The sequence below is a fragment of the Echiichthys vipera genome (genome assembly GCF_963691815.1).
Source record: "Echiichthys vipera genome assembly, chromosome: 22".
In the NCBI taxonomy this organism is placed as follows: domain Eukaryota; kingdom Metazoa; phylum Chordata; class Actinopteri; order Perciformes; family Trachinidae; genus Echiichthys; species Echiichthys vipera.
Genome location: NC_139847.1, coordinates 1152620 through 1172534, shown reverse-complemented (window position 1 = coordinate 1172534; position 19915 = coordinate 1152620). Strand labels below are relative to the sequence as shown.

The window sequence follows — 19915 nt, the reverse complement described above, 5'->3', positions numbered from 1 at the left end:
TGAATATGACATTGTGTTTATTAAACCACTGAGAGGAAGTTTTGTTTTCCAGTGTACGGAAGGTGGTTTGACGTACGCTGCTCGGAAGTTAATTTCTTTGCTTGCGCCAAGAAGATGTGATCATCAGCAGCTGATTTCACATCTCCAGTCAGTGTGGACATGGACAGCTGATCAGCTGTGCTGCAGTTGGACCAGTCTGTTTCATGATAACCACTGCAAACACAAGCTTTTACATTTACTGCAATAAACGCTTCAGCATTCATGTTCCAGTCTCTTCTTTTACTTTTGTTCATGTTTAGAAATATAAGAGGAGAAATTTCTATCAACTTCTTCCAGATGCATCTGTTTTAATCACAACTGTGTGCAACAGATTTAATGGTGACAACATCCTGTGTCTCCCACTTTGTCTATACTTTATATTCAGTAACTTACAGTAAAGATAAATAGCTGGTGTTTGACGGACAGGTGGTCGTCTGCTGTCTGTCCATGGTGCTGAACTCAGCCCAGACAGTCAGACTACCCCTGACTCAACTGTCAGAAACCGCCCCGGACGCTGCCATCTTCTTTTTTTTACATGTCCACGGGGCGCTGCCATCTTTAAGTTTTGGCAGGAAAGGGAGGAGCTTGGGTGGGCAAGGGTGCATTGATTGGATCCTGAGTTGGACCTCACAAGGGGTCCATGTGCCCGCCCACTTCTATCGGCAACCTGACATGATTCTTACCTTAATAGATATATGAGGCGTTTACTCTGCTAACCATCGAGTCTCATCATGTTTAGAAATATGAGAGGAGATTCACATTCAGTGTGCACCAAACCTTTTTAATGCCTTTGACATTTCAGTTCAGTGCTTAAGTGCTAATGTTGACGTGCTAATGTAATTTAACCCGCTTTATTCACACCTCGTTTCCTGGAGTGAGACCAACAAAACTAAGGTTTCCCTTCTGTAATATTTTTGATGGGACCTTCTCACACAGAGGGGAGTCTTTGGTAAAGACGTATGTGCACTAAAGTCACTGTTTTCTGTGTGTCATGTTTCTTTTTGAGTAGTTTCCTGTTCGTCCAGGTGGTGGCACTATAACACTGTGACACGCAGTCTGTAAGCTTCACCTGGTTTATGAAATGTGTCACACTTCCTGCACACAGACAGGTCTTTGTTCAGTTGTTAGGTGTTTTTTGTGACATAGTTCATGCTAATAGAGCACATAGTGTCCATAAAAGCACTTCATTTAAGTTGGGCATTCACAAGAGACAGATTTAAAGTGATGAACTAGTTAAAAATGAGCAATAATAGAAACAATAAACACGACTACATAGAAGGCAAGATCAGACGCTATAGGACAAACTGCTTTTTAATACTTTAAACTGACTCTTTTCATGACTTGGGCGAGACCATTTCTGGGAGGGAACCACGAATGAACCCTTGGTTTCTGAGCCTGGTATTTGGGACGGATAGTAGACCTTGTTCATTAGACCTCAGTGAGCTCACCATGGCTAGATGAGGCAATAGTTCCCAGATATGAGGTGGGGTCAGGTCAAAAATACCCCGGTTGGTCGGCTCGTTTACGCGCGGCTGCTCGGGTCAGTAGCTCTAAGGAAGGTGGCGCTCGGCTCAGACTGAGGTCACGTTCAATGGTGATGACACTGAGCACCTGATGCGCCTACACGTGGTGGGGCTGAGGTACTACATTCAAATAACATTATTGGATTAGTGACCATCAGATATTTTTCCACATAAAAAACAGATGCATCTGGAAGAAGTTGATCAAGATTTTTCCTCTCATGTTTCTAAACATGAACAGAAATGAAAGAAGAGGCTGGAACATGAATGCTGAAGCGTTTATTGCAGTAAATCTAAAAGCTTGTGTTTGCAGTGGTTATCATGAAACAGACTGGTCCAACTGCAGCACAGCTGATCAGCTGTCCATGTCCACACTGACTGGAGAAGTGAAATCAGCTGCTGATGATCACATCTTCTTGGCGCACGCAAAGAACTTCTTCTCTGAGCAGGGAACATCCCTCCATAGTCCAAAGGCTGGATAACACACAAAACATCACGTTTAGTGTCATATGACTTACATGTTATGCCAGTTAATAAAGTAGAATAGTAGAAACAAGCACAGCTGAGGTGACAGAATATGACAATGATAATAATTATGGTGGTATAGAATATGATCAATGATGAGTAGAGGTAATAACAGCTGTGATACAGTGAGATGTATTACTCATGATGTTTTTATGGATGCAAATGTTATAATTTATAAACTAATGATAGTTAATATGAGTAATAGTGATAATAGCAGCAGGAAGCGCCATGCAGGACCACGGCAGCAGGCGCCACCACCATCAGCAGAGACCTATCTCATCTTGAAAACTTGCTTCCATCGTTTCTTTAAATTACAAATTCAGCCTTCACTTACTAAAGAAACTTGAATCAACGCAGGCCTCTTGTGCATGAGTGTTGTCTGGCTCACTAGGATACCAAAAGTTGTAGTTAAAGTCAGATCCATCAGTGTTTCTGAACTCTGCCTGAAAAACACAAAGGTGAGGATCAGTGATGACATGTGACACACACACTCCTCTATGTATCAGACATCAGGCTCTTTCCTCCCATTCATCCATCAATGAGTTCACTAACAGCCAATCTATAACACATTCACTGCTCACCCCTGATCTTTGGGCTCCTATCCAAAAAAATGTCAGTTCAGAGTTTAAATTCCAGGTCGAACACATGAGGTTAAGAAACTGGTCCTCATCGTGCACTGACACCAGATGACCATTTAAGGAGCGGCAGTGTTCCTGAAATCAACAGAAATGTAATCAAAATTAGAAGTGTGTGCCATGTGCGTGTGCCTAGGCGTGGGCGTTGGCGTGGGAGCGGCCGTCGGCATGTGCGCGCATGCGTGTGTGTGTGTGTGTGTGTGTGTGTGTGTGTGTGTGTGTGTGTGTGTGTGTGTCCATCACCTCTGCATCATTGAAAGTTTTTTGAGTATTGATTAATTTAACACAGCGATCGTCATCGATGCGGCTCCATCCGTCACCACATGGTTCAGCTGGCTGTTTTTCACATTGAGGATATAAAAACACTGTGGGGACACAAGAGCTTAAATGACGAAGTTTGAGTTTAAATCCAATAATGTGTTGGTGATATTATGGTACTTACTGTGAAAATTCCCAGTCACAGTGTCCAGGACACAGACCAATATCAGGACAGCAGTCACCACAGCTGGACGCATGACTCAGGCCTCACTATTTCTCAGAGCTCCACAACTGGAATATGACCTGGAAATGTTACGAGTTAAAAGTGTGAATACATGCTGCACTATGTTAATTTAAAATTGAATGAATACCTAATTTATTGACAATAGAGAGGTCTTCTATTCTACGGAGAGAAGAAGCAGCTCACCACAGACGTGTTCTGGTTCCTCGTTGCTCCTCTGTCTGATTGTCAGGTGGCTCTTCCTCTGTCTTTAAACTCATCACTCATGCCCTGTGGATATGTACTGTAAATGTTCTGCCAATGTCCCCAACTGGCTCATTTTGATATCATTCATTAAAAGAACAAATACAGAAAGAGAAAAACAAGCAGAAACTCATGTCAGCTGAGTTGGGGTTCATAATATCAGTCTGTTTGCTGATGACGCAGTTTTCTATATTAGCAAACTTACTTTCTTTCAGTGTTTGTTCAAATAATGAATTACATCAAAATGAGCCAGTTGGTGACATTGGCAGAACATCAGCATGTCCACAGGGCATGAGGGGAAAGTTTGAACTTCATCAAGCCCCATGCTCTTGATGGGACCTTGGAGAGTCCACCCAAGCCAGGTGCGGCCTGCAGCGGGGCCTCTTGGGGGCCCAAGCCTGACTGGCTCAACTGGTGTTATAAGATAGGGCTGATCGGACCCAATGAAGAGTAAAGGTTCTGCTTCCTTTAGGGCAGGTATGAGACGGCCGCGTATGTGTCTAAACTTTGCATGAAGACAATCAACCGGGTAGGTATACTGAGCCAAACTGACGGGTAGCTGTGAAGGCACTGTCAATGTCACAGCTGGTCTGAGGTTCGGCAGCAGGAGAAATACGGAAAGACACTGTGTGTCCATGCAGCACTTGGATATCTTGACAGACTGTGCATAGGGGAAGATCTTCAGGAAGGCCCTTCATGCAGAGAGACTTAGCGGCTCCTGGCAACAGCATGGTCATGTCTGATCCGTTGTCAAGGATTGCAAAGGTGTCCAAGGTCCGCTCCCCATACTGTACAAGCACCGGCACAACCTTTAACATGACCCGATTTTCGACTCCCTGCCGGTCTAGGTACAGATCATCAGCGGAAGAGCTGGTTAGGCAGCTCTCTTCCTGGACTGCCGCACCTCCATGAGCCCTCTCTGGGCTGGTATTTACCTCATGGAGAGCAGACAGGTGTTTTGCCTGGCAGATGTTACATGGTTTCTTCAGGTTGCACTGGGCTGCTTGATGCTTTCGTGCACATCGCCAGCATCGTTTATTGGCCAGGATCCAGTGTTTGAGCTGGTCTTTGGAGAGCTTGGCAACATCACCGCACTGGCTGAGGTAATGCTCCGCGCTCTTGCAGTAGGCACAATAGGCTTTATTCTTGACTCTATCCTCGCTATTCCGGTGGAAGTTTGCTCAGCAGTCGAGCTACATGTGAGCCACAGTTTAGTTAAATTTCCCCTTCAGGTCCCAGGGTCTGCAACAAGCCAACCAAAGATTGTATCAGGCGGGAGAATCTCCAGAATGCTGCAGTGTCTCCGCGCTTGACTTCAGAGGCTTCCAGGATGCCTGTTATCTCCCTAAGGGCGAGTTGATGCGGTTGACTATACTGATCATGGAGGGCTGCCATGGTATGTGTATAAGGGTTGGCGAGTTTAAAAAGGTGTCAGCATTGAGCCTGGCTTTCTCTAGCATAAGGTGGTCCACAAGTACCGGATATTTGAAGAGCTCTGTAGAGTAGGCTGCGGGCGCTGAGCACATTGAACCTGCACAGGCTGGTGCAGGATAAAAAGATGGCGGAGGAGGGTTCTCTTGGCGATAGAAAGGGATGCCAGTGTTAGGAGCCATGTATGGGTGCTCAGGTTGCAGCATCATATATAAGCATCAGGCGGATAAGCATCATCTTTAAGGGTGTAGTAGGGTTGGCTACCAGCAGGCTCAGACATAAGGTTAAGAACGATGTTGTGCAGGTCTTCAACCATTTCAGGCCATGGCGGAGGGTCAGGCAATTCATCCTCTTCCCTTAGTAATCCAGTCGGAACTGAGTAGCTCTGGGAGACTGCAGTGCCGGCTGGTTGAGGGTTTGGGTGCAGATATAGTGGGGTTGGACCAGTGGCTCGACCCATATCCACTCTCAGGGAGCGAGCTACTTCGATTAGCTCTTTGATTTCACTTCGGGCATCATCAAAGGCATCATGCCTGTCTGGAAAGCCTGACGGGATTGTGCTAGCCTGGCGTTCTCTTCTTGAATGGCTCTCATCTCGGCTTGGAAGTGTGGCTCCTGGTAGGGGCTACCCTGGTAGGGGGCTGTATACTCAAATAGGACAGAACTAGGGATGTCCGATAATATCGGCCCACCGATATTATCGGCCGATATTGAGTCAAAAATGTAATATCGGGAATTATCGGTATCGGGTTTTTACAACCGATGTTAGTTCTGTAGGCTTCAGCATTTCCGAGTGTACCTGAATGCAACACGGGCCGTTTACAGGCGCGTGCTTGATGACGTATAACAACAACAACACGCTTCACTCGTAGGTTGCTAACCGTGGCTAACAAGCTTCAGCTCTCCCGGTGCATGAGATGTCCGTGGTTTGGAAGTATTTCCAAGTGTCATCTACTAACAGTCAATGTGCGCTTTGCAATGAATACAAGGCGTTAGTTATGAGAGGAGGAAACGAGGAGTCTTCCTTTCATACATCTAATTTGATCATCCACCTCCAGAAGAATCATGCGGAGTTAAACGCTACATCTGTGCAGCAAAGTGATGAGAAGAAGCAACAGCCGACACCGAGAAACAAACTTTTTCTATCGTTCAGGATGCCGGATTCACCAAACGTGTGGAGTTCCTGGAGCCCCGTTATGTCTGTATAACGCCCAGGCGCAAGTATTTCTCAGACCAGTGCTTACCCGAATTGCACAGCATTGTTTACAGTCACGTCGAGAAGGTAATTTCTGGTGCTGTATCCGTTAGATCCAATACAGGTTAGCATGTTGAGCTTAACTGCTAATTTATTGATTGTATTATTTGCCAAGTTATTACTCAGTCGTTACTCAGTCTGGAAAAAGAAAACTAAGTTTGTTTACTACTCTGGACTGAAGCTATGCATCTTCCTTGTTGTGATGTTGTCTGTAGTGTTGTTTGAGGCAAAATATTCTCTCTAAAAACACAAACAAATAAATGAATGGCACTTTTTTCAATAACTTATTTTGTACGGACTGTGTTTACATTTGAAAAGCCGTGTTGCATTTATGTATGCATCCAGTGGGGCATCACAATAGAATTAGGCATAATGTGTTAATTCCATAATAGGTGATATGTGATGAATTTTGGTGTAAAAAGGCTGCATATATCGGTATCGGGTGATATCGGTATCGGAAATTAAGGGTTGGACAATATCGGAATATCGGATATCGGCAGAAAAGCCAATATCGAGCATCCCTAGACAGAACTGCTCCAGTCTCTCCTCTGATGGCGGCTCGGGGCTAGCTGAGGATTCTCTTGGTAAGCTGGATTCCCGTGGAAGCTAGCCGAGGGAGTCTGTGCTGGATGGAAGGAGGTCATCTGGACTGGATCCTCCCGTGGTATAAGCATCCCACCCCCTGAAGTAGGTCATGGTAGATTTCTGGCATTCTCTGCAATAGGGATCCCCATAGTCCACCTCGAAGTCCCTGAATCAGCTAGGTCTACGTGTTTGCCGGCGAGGCCTCAGAGTAGGATTTATTTCTCTATCCAACTCCATCTTGAATACTGTTATCTGGCTCGAAGGACCAATGTTTTGAAGGTAACGGAGTAGCGCTAAATCGTACAAGGTTTAACAGCAAACAATTATGGCGTGCCGATCAGAACACAGGAATGAAGAGAAGGAGATGAAATTTCTTCTTAGACTGTTCAAGTTGTATTTATTTCCAATTCTCAAATACTCTGTATTGTCATCAGCTATCAGTCAAGAACTCAAAACCCAGAGTATTAATACCCTGAGTCATGCATCCATGATTTGACCCCACCTGTGCATCACTGAAATTTTTTATCTCCCGATAAATTTGGCACAGTGATTGTCATCAATTGTCTGGGGTATCAGAGAAACTCAGGAGGGTCTTCAACAAACACTGTATCCCTGTGTGTTTCAAACCCAGTAACACACTCAGACAGAGACCAGTACATCAACACAGGAGAGCTCACTCCTCAGGCCTGGACTCTGCTGCCCACTCACATCTCAAGGAGAAAGCCCACTCCTCTGATGACAACAACGTCCACATCCTGGACAGAGAGGACAGATGGTTTGAAAGAGGAGGAAAAGTAGAGAAACCATGGCTAAACAGAGGAGGACGAGGTCTGAGATGCCACTTATCTCCAGTTTCCAATGCTGCCCTTTCACCCCTTCATTCAACAATCTAACCTCAAAGAACAACTATTCACAAATGGCCTCCTTTGACGCCAACGACTGTCGTTAAGACTCAATAGAGCACTAACCAAGTCCAGACCTACTTCCACCAACCACCAGACCAGGACCAGGACCAGGCTGGGACTAAACCAGCACTAACAAAGTCCAGACCTACTTCCCACCAACGACTGTCACTCTAACGACGGGCGTTGGCACTCGGAGCTCAAAGGGTTCCAATGACATCATCGGCCTTGTGAGAGGTTAAATACCTGGATCTCTACACCAGTTAGTTGGACCAGACCCAGCCTGGTCCCGGTCCTGGTCAGATGTGCACATAATCTGATGAAGCCTCTTGGATGAGAGGTGAAAAGTCTTCCTAGACAAATAACCACGTCCAGTTACTTTTGACTGATGCTTTGGGGAAAACGACGACCTGGACACATGAGAACATTCAAAGTTCATAAGTTCAATCTGTACGCTGATGACACCGTTTTCTATATTAGCATTATATTTTAGTTCAGTTCAGGTGAGGGACATCGCCTCTGGCCCGGAAACTGTTTAATGAACATTTGAATTCCTCACTTTACATGTAAGGAGACATTCAGAGTTCGGAGCGAGTTCATATTGATCAGAACCACCAAAGGTTGTTTGATGTGACAACACTGGATATTTAAAGTTTAAATGTGGAGATGTCAAATATTTGGAATAAATGTTCAGTTGTTTTTTCTCCATAATGTTGTAATTGATCACAAGGAGAGACTGTTGCTTCTTAACATAAAATAATAAACCTTGTATGAGATAGAAGTGAACAAACACAACGATGCACGCAGAATGGTTACACACGGCCACTCTTTTCGCAATTTTTGGCACTTCTGCAATGGTTCAAACTAGAATTGACTGGTTGGGGCTTGTTTTTTTCCTGATCTTCATCCCTCACCTGTTTTTGCCGTGTGAGTGTTGAATAATATTTGACATCTCCACCCTTCAACTTCAAATATCCAGTGTTGTCACATCAAACAACCTTTGGTGGTTCTGATCAATATGAACTCGCTCCAAGCTCTGAATGTCTCCTTACATGTAAAGTGAGGAATTAAAATGTTCATTAAACAGTTTCTGGGCCAGAGGCGATGTCCCTCACCTGAACTGAACTCAGTACAGACTTCATCACCTTACACACAGAGAGAGAGAGACTCTGTAAGGGTCAGTGTGAAAATATAAGAGGGTCACTTCAGCTCTCTTAGTGGAGCCACACCTGGGTCAGGGATGGAAAAGACCCAAACTGGACTGAGTTGAAGCTGAGTTAGATCTCACAGATTCAAAGGAACACAGTTTTAATGGTGCTACTCTGCTCATATAGAAAACGGTGTCATCAGCGTACAGATTGAGCTAATCAACTGTGAATGTCACTGGGGGCTCAAACTGAACCCCAACTCAGCTGAAGTGAGTTTCTGCTGAGTTTTTTTAAACACCTCAAACAAGAGTCTGTCTCTGAGTCACATGGTGATACTTTCAGTGTTTGTTCTTTTAATGAATGATATCAAAATGAGCCAGTTGGTGACATTGGCAGAACATTTACAGTACATATCCACAGGGCATGAGTGATGAGTTAAAAGACAGAGGAAGAGCCACCTGACAATCAGACGGAGGAGCAACGAGGAACCAGAACACGTCTGTGGTGAGCTGCTTTTTCTCTCTCTATGTTTTATAATATCAGAACAGTTGATGTAAGGACATTTGGGACCTGAACACAAGACGTTATATTTGATAGTCTTGAAATTGACAGATCGCTACTGTAGAGATCTGATTATAGATGTGATCGAACTGCTGTTGTCCACATGTTCTATGAGGTTTATGTCTGAAAGCAGCCGTGTTTATACTTTAAAAAGTGAATTTCCCTAAACATCAAACAAGTCTGTTTACAGAGACAGTGTTTCCAGGAGACAGAGATATGTACAGCTGTGTATCATCGAATTTACAGTAACAGTGTTTGATGTAATTATAACTGAATGATGTGTCTTAATGACAGCATCTACAGACTGAACATTAGGGGTCCAAGACTTGAACCCTGGGGGTCTCCACTCACTATATCAGCCTTTCTAGAGATTAAATTACAGAAGACACAAAGAAATAATGGTCCTATGGTTGAGATGCAAAGCAAATTAGGACTGAGACACATTGCTCAAGTCTTTGTATATTATTAACAATGTTATTCAACAACTTAACATGTTTTATCTTGTATGTTTACATCCTACATTATGGAAGAATACAACATGATGGGATTTGACGTTGAGTTATGTCTAGTTTAAAGTGTAATTTAATAGGATGTAGTGAATATGTGAGTTTGATCACCTTAAACCTGTGCAGTGTTGAGTACTTGGTTGTTTTTCTACATTCAAACTTAAAACGTTCACATTTCCAGGTCATATTCCAGCTGTGGATCTCTGAGAGTTAGTGAGGCCTGAGTCATGCGTCCAGTTGTGTTAATTGCTGTCCTGATGTTGGTCCATGTCCAGGACACTATGACACTTGTAATTCCTCGTAAGTACAATGGGTTCAGCAACCATGTATTGAATAAGCTAAAACCCCCAAAACCTGGTTATTAAAGCACTTGTGTTCCTACAGCTGGTGCAGAACTGTTCTTATGTAGGCAATATCCAGACAGACCATGTGGTGACGGATGGAGCCGCCTTGATGACGATCGCTGTGTTAAATACTTCAAGACTCCAAAAACCTTCAGTGAAGCAGAGGTGATGCAAACACACACAGGGATCAGAGAGAATGATAATTAATCTCTCCTCATCTTGTGCAGACAGTGAAGTCCAACACTTGCTCACATTTCTGTTGATTTCAGGAACACTGCCGCAGTTTGAATGCTGGTCTGGTGACAATGCACAGTAGAGATGATGTGTATAACCTGGTTTGTTTGAACTGGCGTGCAACAAGAGAACTCCAAACTGCCTGGATCGGAGTCGTAAGATCAGGGGTGAGCAGTGAATGTGTGATTGTGATCAGAGAGCAGACAGATTGGAACTCAGTGATGGTTGAACGGGAGGAAAGAGCCTGATGTCTGATACATAGAGGAGTGTGTGTGTCACATGTCATCACTGATCCTTTCCAGAACAAGTTCACATACACTGATGGATCTGAACTGGACTACCGTAGATGGGCATTGGGTGAACCTAACAACGCTGCCGGACAAGAGGACTGTGTCGAAATGATTATCAATTTTGGTAAGGAAAAATAGAGTCGACAGAAAGGTCGTTTTTAGACTGAGAGCTAAGGACGTGTGTACACGTAGGGTTTCTTTGTTCCCTATGAGGAGAGAGCGACCGGCCGCCTCGAGAAAAGACACAGGATCTGGAAATTCAACACGTATAACCAGCTCAAGGGACAAAAAAGTGTATTAGACCACAAAACACGACCATAGTACACATGCCGGGCCATTACAGCAGGTGGCGCTGTAACTCTACCACAGAAATACACTTAAACACAAACAGAATGGAAGTTTTTAGCATCATCATCGTTTATCATGAACCTCCTCCTGAACAGGTGACCTTCATCAATGTGAAACGAGCACTTTGAGATAGATAGATATACTTTATTGATCCCAAGTTGGGAAACTACAGGGCAGCTGTACTCGATATTCAGTACATTTATAAAGCAGCCATGACAAAATGTCTGCGAGCCATATGGAAGCAGTCCCGGCCCTTTTTCTCTCAGTATTTCACGTTCTTAAGACAAAAATGTTCGTCCATTATCAGGAAATGTGAAGAAACAATTCTGTTTGTATTCAGACATTTGTGTTTGATGAACCACTGAATGGGATGTTTTCTGTTTTTTTCCTAGAATGGGTATGGTGGCGTGACGTACGCTGCTCAAAGAAAAATTTCTTCGCATGTGCCAAGAAGATGTGATCATCAGCAGCTGATTTCACATCCCCAGTCAGTGTGGACATGGACAGCTGATCAGCTATGCTGCAGTTGGACCAGTCTGTTTCATGATTACCACTGCAAACACAAGCTTTTAGATTTACTGCAATAAACGCTTCAGCATTCATGTTCCAGCCTCTTCTTTTATTTCTGTTCATGTTTAGAAATATGAGAGGAGAAATCTATGTGGCTTTAATGTGGCTCGTTACACTGCAACATATTATTCACCTGTGGCAATAAACAGAGCTCACCTGACCACACCTGAGGCAGTCTGGCTTGGAAAGGACACGCCCCCCTCAGGTGTTTCCACTCACCTAATTAGAGGCTTTATTTGCTGCCTTCCTCCTTTGGTTTGTCTTGTTGCCTTGAACCATGTGAACGACCTGTAAGCAATTATCATTATTTTATCTGTTGATTCACATTGTAATTGCACACTTCTGTGTTTGCATGTTTGCTATTATGACAGCAAGGACATCATGAGTGAGCATGCACGACAGGAGTGAAGTAACCTACAGGCCTAGGCATGAAAATGATAGTCTTCTTCTTCTGATGGCATCATTTTAACGTGTAAAGACTTTATCACAGATTAGATGAATATAAGTATCACTGAAGGATACAAATAACTAAATGTGCAACTATTTTGCATCAGTGGGCTCAGTTCACTTCTGTCTCATACACTTGTTTGTGATTTTAATGAAGCAACAGTCTCTCCATGTGATCAAACATTTATTAAGGCGAAAGAACAACTTATCTCCACCCTTCAACTTTAAATATTCAGTGTTGTCACATCAAACAACCTTTGGTGGTTCTGATCAATATGAACTCTCTCCGAACTCTGAATGTCTCCTTACATGTAAAGTGAGGAATTCAAATGTTCATTAAACAGTTTCCGGGCCAGAGGCGATGTCCCTCACCTGAACTGAACTCTAATATAATGCTAATATAGAAAACGGTGTCATCAGCGTACAGATTGAACTTATGAACTTTGAATGTCACTGGAGGATAAAACTGAACCCCAACTCAGCTGAAGTGAGTTTTTAAAACACCTCAAACAAGAGTCTGTCTCTGTCACATGGTGATACTTTCTTTCTGTGTTTGTTCTTTTAATGAATGATATCAAAATGAGCCAGTTGGTGACATTGGCAGAACATTTACAGTACATATCCACAGGGCATCAGTGATGAGTTTAAAGACAGAGGAAGAGCCACCTGACAATCAGACGGAGGAGCAACGAGGAACCAGAACACGTCTGTGGTGAGCTGCTTTTTCTCTCTATGTTTTATAATATCAGAACAGTTGATGTAAGGACATTAGGGACCTGAACACAAGACGTTATATTTGATAGTATTTAAATTGACAGATCGCTGCTGTAGAGATCTGATTATGGATGTGATCAAACTGCTGTTGTCAACATGTTCTATGAGGTTTATGTCTGAAAGCAGCCGTGTTTATACTTTAAAAAGTGAATTTTCTAAATATCAAACTAGTATTTTTACAGAGACAGTGTTTCCAGGAGACAGAGACATGTACAATTAAGTATCATCAAATTTACAGTAACAGTGTTTGATGTAATTATATCTTAATGATGTGTCTTAATGACTGTACCTACAGACTGAACAACAGGGGTCCAAGACTTGAACCCTGGGGGTCTCCACTTACTATATCAGCCTTTCTAGGGATTAAATTACAGAAGACACAAAGAAATAATGGTCCTACTGTTACAATGCAATTAACTATGATTAATATTAACAATAGCAGCTAATTAAAATGGTGTATCTTGTTTCTTTAACCTGTACAAAGACTGAAGTGTAAAAACAACGCGTTGTGGGTTCATACTTCACATCTAACTCTTGTAGCTTGTTGAATAAGTGTATTTCCCCTCATGTTAGTTCACCACCTTAAGCCTGCTGAGTGTTGAATATTTCCATTTTCCATTTTTTCTGACCTTTACACTTTAAACGTTCACATTTCCAGGTCTTATTTCAGCTGTGGAGCTCTGAGCGTTAGTGAGTCCTGAATCATGCGTCCAGCTGTGGTGACTGCTGTCCTGATGTTGGTCCGTGTCCTGGACACTGTGACAGTTGTAGGAGGGTAAGCCTACCTTTTATTATGGCTAGAATATATTAGTCACTGAATTAATTATGAATTACGGGGCTGGGTTATAATATTACTGGCGGACTCAAACTTGCTCTAATTAGCCTGTCAACAGAACTTGGATCAGACGTTAATTAACAGCACGTTTCAACCAGGAGCTGTAATAAAAGGCCAACCTTACTTTGCCGTTGATATGACAGTCGCCCTGGCGTCTTACAGTACCGATGCAGGCTCCATGGGTCCGCGTCCTGGTGTTTGGCGGACCTGAGTTCTGGTCTGTAGACTGGGTCAGTTGCGCAGTTGGATCGGCGGGGCTCGTCTGCTCCCGTCCCGGCTTGGATTCAGCTCTTCGGGTGGCTTGCCTCTGGAGGTTGTTTGTGGGTTCTGAACCGGAGTTTCTGAACTAGAGTTTGATGCAATTTGTCGGCCGGACAAATGGGAAAAGACAGCACAAGGGGTTTTACTATACTTATAAAAGATGAAAATGTGGCGTAGAAAACTTGTAAAGTTGCGCGACAAAAATAGATAAAAACAAAAATATTTTTACAAGAAAACAAAATATAAAGTAACGTCTCGCTAACTTTGGGTTAACAAAGTTGAACAAAAGAAACAAAAGAAACAAAACGCAGGAAGCGCAGAAGAGGGAAAGAAGAGAGAAGTGCAAGAGGTGAAGTAAAGAGAAAGGTCAGGGGTGCAAAGAGAGCAGAAGAGTGAGCAGGGGGCTCTTTCTGACCCAACCCTTTGGCTCTGAGCGAATTAACTGCTTTTTTATGCCTTTTAATTCGAACAGGGAAGATTAAACTATCTCTGGTTGATTTTCCATTATTAAGCTTTCTGATATCCAATTTAACCAAAATCTTTAGGCAGACAGTTTTAACAGATACTGAGTGACGGGCCTATTATTAAAACACAGAATATTTCAGGAATTAGACATTGAGAGACTTTGCACTTCTGAAACCACATTAACATAATCACAACAAGATACAAACAATGCATATACTGTTACACACTTGCAAAAATGTCTTTGAACAGCCAGTTGCAATGAAACATCGAACTTTAACCGTTTTCCAAACTTTTACATAAAGTTCTGTTGTTTAGATCTTATCAATGAAAGTCCCTCTGTCTCCAAACAGAGACCGATCCTCCGGTTCGAATTGCGGTCAGATTAGACGTTGATTTAGGGTTAAAGGGTTCTTCATCCTGAAGTTCTGGGTTTTTATTACCCTAGGAAGGTTTGAGGTTGTAAAACACACCTTATCTCCTATTGAAACAAGTATAAAAACGTCTTATCTCCCACTCCCTTCCTGTGACGCTGAGCAGAAAAACCAGTCACGAAGAACTCGATAACCAGCACTTCATCATGGGGTCCTACAGTAAGTAACTTACTATCACGACACAATATTGAACCAAAACTACAGAAACTCATTTAAGCAATTTTTGTTCCCACAGAGGGTATATCTAGGGACTTTTGTAAACTCAGACCATGTGGTGACGGATGGAGCCGCATTGATGACGATCGCTGTGCTAAATTCATCGAGACTCCAAAAACCTGGTTATTAAAGCACTTTTGTTCCTACAGCTGGTGCAGAACTGTTCTTATGTAGGCAATTTCCAGACAGACCATGTGGTGACGGATGGAGCCGCCTTGATGACGATCGCTGTGTTAAATACTTCAAGACTCCAAAAACCTTCAGTGAAGCAGAGGTGATGCAAACACACACAGGGATCAGAGAGAATGATAATTAATCCCTCCTCATCTTGTGCAGACAGTTATGATAAAGTGCTGGTGAAGTCCAACACTTGCTCACATTTCTGTTGATTTCAGGAACACTGCCGCACTTTGAATGCTGGTCTGGTGACAATGCACAAAAGGGATGACGTGTATAACCTGGTTTGTTTGAACTGGCATGCAACAAGAAAAATCCAAAATGTCTGGATTGGAGTCGTAAGATCAGGGGTGAGCAGTGAATGTGTGACAGATTGGCTGTTAGTGAACTCAGTGATGGATGAACGGGAGGAAAGAGCCTGATGTCTGATACCTAGAGGAGTGTGTGTGTCACATGTCACCACTGATCCTTTCCAGAGCAAGTTCACGTACACTGATGGATCTGAACTGGACTACCGTGGATGGGCATGGGGTGAGCCTAACAACGCTGCCGGACAAGAGGACTGTGTCGAAATGATTATTAATTTTGGTAAGGAAAAATAGAGTCGACAGGTCGTTTTTAGACCGACACTTACTTTACACTGCCAAAAGGGGTATGGGACCCAGATGCACATTTCACGTACTTCTTAAGACATATGTTCGTCCATTATCAGGAAATATGAAAACCTCTGTGAAGAGACAAGACGATTCTGTTTGAATTCAGACATTTGTGTTTAATGAACCACTGAATGGGATGTTTTCTGTTTTTTTTCCAAGGCTGGGGAAGGTGGCGTGACATACGCTGCTCAAAGGAGAATTACTTTGTGTGTGCCAAGAAGATGTGATCATCAGCAGCTGATTTCACATCTCCAGTCAGTGTGGACATGGACAGCTGATCAGCTGTTCTGCAGTTGGACCAGACTGTTTCATGATAACCACTGCAAACACAAGCTTTTAGATTTACTGCAATAAACGCTTCAGCATTCATGTTCCAGCTTCTTCTTTCATTTCTGTTCATGTTTAGAAATGTGAGAGGAGAAATCTATGTGGCTTTAATGTGGCTCGTTACACTGCAAAATATTATTCGCCTGTGGCAATAAACAGAGTTCACCTGACCACACCTGAGGCAGTCTGGCGTGGAAAGGACACGCCCCCCTCAGGTGTTTTCACTCACTTAATTAGAGGCTTTATTTGCTGCCTTCATCCTTTGGTTTGTCTTGTTGCCTTGAACCATGTGAACGACCTGTAAGCAATTATCATTATTTTATCTGTTGATTCACATTGTTATTGCACACTTCTGTGTTTGCATGTTTGCTATTATGACAGCAAGGACATCATGAGTGAGCATGCACGACAGGAGTGAAGTAACCTACAGGCCTAGGCATAAAAATGATAGTCTTCTTCCTCTGATGGCATCATTTTAATGTGTAAAGACTTTTATCACAGATTAGATGAATATAAGTATCACTGAAGGATACAAATAACTAAATGTGCAACTATTTTGCATCAGTTTGCTCAGTTCACTTCTGTCTCAAACAATTGTTTTTAATTTTAATGAAGCAACAGTCTCTCCATGTGATCAAACATTTATTAAGGCGAAAGAACAATTTATCTCCACAGTTCAACTTTAAATATTCAGTGTTGTCACATCAAACGACCTTTGGTGGTTCTGATCAATATGAACTTGCTCCGAACTCTGAATGTCTCCTTACATGTAAAGTGAGGAATTCAAATGTTCATTAAACAGTTTCTGGGCCAGAGGCGATGTCCCTCACCTGAACTGAACTCAAATATAATGCTAATATAGAAAACGGTGTCATCAGCGAACACATTGAACTTATGAACTGTGAATGTCACTGGAGGATAAAACTGAACCCCAACTCAACTGAAGTGAGTTTTTAAAACACCTCAAACAAGAGTCTGTCTCTGAGTCACATGGTGACACTTTCAGTGTTTGTTCTTTTAATGAATGATATCAAAATGAGCCAGTTGGTGACATTGGCAGAACATTTACAGTACATATCCACAGGGCATGAGTGATGAGTTTAAAGACAGAGGAAGAGCCACCTGACAATCAGACAGAGGAGCAACGAGGAACCAGAACACGTCTGTGGTGAGCTGCTTTTACTCTCTCTCTGTTTTATATCAGAACAGTTGATGTAAGGACATTTGGGACCTGAACACAAGACGTTATATTTGATAGTCTTGAAATTGACGGATCGCTGCTGTAGAGATCTGATTAAGGATGTGATCAAACTGCTGTTGTCCACATGTTCTATGAGGTTTATGTCTGAAAGCAGCCGTGTTTATACTTTAAAAAGTGAATTTTCTAAATATCAAACTAGTATTTTTACAGAGACAGTGTTTCCAGGAGACAGAGACATGTACAACTGTGTTTCATCAAATTTACAGTAACAGTGTTTGATGTAATTATATCTCAATGATGTGTCTTAATGACTATCTACAGACTGAACAACAGGGGTCCAAGACTTGAACCCTGGGGGTCTCCACTTACTATATCAGCCTTTCTAGAGATTAAATTACAGAAGACACAAAGAAATAATGGTCCTACTGTTACGATGCAATTAGCTATGAATAATATTAACAATAGCAGCTAATTAAAATGGTGTATCTTGTTTCTTTGACCTGTACAAAGACTGAAGTGTAAAAACAACGCGTTGGGGTTTCATGCTTTACATCTAGCTCTTGTAGTTTGTTGAATAAGTGTTTTCCCCCTCATGTTAGTCTCACCTTAAGCCTGCTGAGTGTTGAATATTTCCAATTTTTTCTGACATTCACACTTTAAACGTTCACATTTCCAGGTCATATTCCAGCTGTGGATCTCTGAGAGTTAGTGAGGCCTGAGTCATGCGTCCAGCTGTGATAACTGCTGTCCTGATGTTGGTCTGTGTCCAGGACACTTTGACCAAGCTCGATCGTAAGTAACTTACTATCACGGCACATGATTGAACCAAAACCACAGAAACTTGGTCATTTGAGCAATTTTGTTCCCACAGCAGGTGTACCTCGGCACTTTTGTCAACCCAGACCATGTGGTGATGGATGGAGCCGCATTGATGAAAATCACTGTGCTAAATTGATCGGGAGTCAAAAAACTTTCAGTGATGCACAGGTGGACACACACACACACACACACACACACACACACACACACAGTCAACAGAATTATCTTCATCTATGATACTGTATGTGATGATAAAGTGCTGGTGAATAATGACATTGCTCACATTTCTCTTGATTTCAGGAACACTGCCGCACTTTAAACAGTGACCTGGTTTCGGTTCACAGTCATGCAGAGATGATGGCACTACTTTGTTTGTCCTGGGATACCAACTTTTATGAACAAACGATCTGGATTGGAGCCCAAAGATCAGGGGTGAGCAGTGAATGTGTGACAGATTGGCTGTTAGTGAACTCAGTGATGGATGAATGGGAGGAAAGAGCATGATGTCTGATACATAGAGGAGTGTATGTGTCACATGTCATCACTGATCCTCACCTTTGTGTTTTTCAGGGAGAGTTCAGAAACACTGATGGATCTGAATTTGACTACAACTTTTGGTATCCTGATCAACCAGACAACAGCGATGGACGAGAGGACTGCATCGAGTCAAACTTTAGAGGTGAGGCAGAATGAAGGAGTAAAGGTTGTAGATTTAAGAATGGGAATGAAGATTTGAATATGACGTTGTGTTTATTAAACCACTGAGAGGAAGTTTTGTTTTCCAGTGTACGGAAGGTGGTTTGATGTACGCTGCTCAGAAGTTAATTTCTTTGCATGTGCCAAGAAGATGTGATCATCAGCAGCTGGTTTCACATCTCCAGTCAGTGTGGACATGGACAGCTGATCAGCTGTGCTGCAGTTGGACCAGTCTGTTTCATGATAACCACTGCAAACACAAGCTTTTAGATTTACTGCAATAAACGCTTCAGCATTCATGTTCCAGCCTCTTCTTTTATTTCTGTTCATGTTTAGAAAGATGAGAGGAGAAATTTCTATCAACTTCTTCCCGATGCATCTGTTTTAATCACAACTGTGTGCAACAGATTTAATGGTGACAACATCCTGTGTCTCCCACTTTGTCTATACTTTATATTCAGTAACTTACAGTAAAGATAAATAGCTGGTGTTTGACGGACAGGTGGTCGTCTGCTGTCTGTCCATGGTGCTGAACTCAGCCCAGACAGTCAGACTACCCCTGACTCAACTGTCAGAAACCGCCCCCGGACGCTGCCATCTTCTTTTTTTTTTACATGTCCACAGGGTGTGCCATCTTTAAGTTTTGGCAGGAAAGGGAGGAGCTTGGGGGGACGAGGGTGCATTGTTTGGACCCTGAACTGGAGGGGTCCATGTGCCCGCCCACTTCTATCGGCAACCTGCCATGATTCTTACCTTAACAGATATATGAGGCGTTTACTCTGCTAACCATCACGTTTCATCGTGTTTAGAAATATGAGAGGACCACATTCAGTTTGCACCATCCTTTTTAAGGCCTTTGTCATTTTATTTCAGTGCTTAAGTGGTAATGTTGACGTGCTAATGTAATTTAACCAACTTTATTCACACCTCGTTTCCTGGACTGAGACCAACATCACTAAGGTTTCCCTTCTTTAA

General features: G+C 42.7%; 1 protein-coding gene and 2 long non-coding RNA genes across 3 annotated transcripts; 2 read left to right on the top strand and 1 right to left on the bottom strand.

Moving 5' to 3' along the window:
• Positions 1 to 2437: 2437 nt before the first annotated feature.
• Positions 2438 to 3429, bottom strand: LOC310964454. The gene is made up of 5 exons (XR_014593742.1): positions 3405 to 3429; positions 3162 to 3280; positions 2963 to 3084; positions 2666 to 2797; positions 2438 to 2527 (listed from the first exon to the last, which is right to left on the bottom strand). It is a non-coding gene; the product is annotated as an uncharacterized lncRNA (long non-coding RNA).
• A 5834-nt stretch (positions 3430 to 9263) lies between these two features.
• On the top strand, positions 9264 to 11576 carry LOC310964450. The gene is made up of 6 exons (XR_014593738.1): positions 9264 to 9286; positions 10031 to 10149; positions 10234 to 10358; positions 10463 to 10594; positions 10730 to 10841; positions 11458 to 11576. It is a non-coding gene; the product is annotated as an uncharacterized lncRNA (long non-coding RNA).
• A 1969-nt stretch (positions 11577 to 13545) lies between these two features.
• LOC310964438 (C-type isolectin Sp-CL4-like) lies at positions 13546 to 16185 on the top strand. The gene is made up of 6 exons (XM_083937569.1): positions 13546 to 13631; positions 14955 to 15007; positions 15214 to 15338; positions 15460 to 15591; positions 15718 to 15829; positions 16057 to 16185. Exons 1-6 carry the CDS (start codon positions 13561 to 13563, stop codon positions 16122 to 16124), a joined length of 561 nt encoding a protein of 186 aa, XP_083793695.1. The 5' UTR covers positions 13546 to 13560; the 3' UTR covers positions 16125 to 16185.
• The last annotated feature ends 3730 nt before the right edge of the window (positions 16186 to 19915 follow it).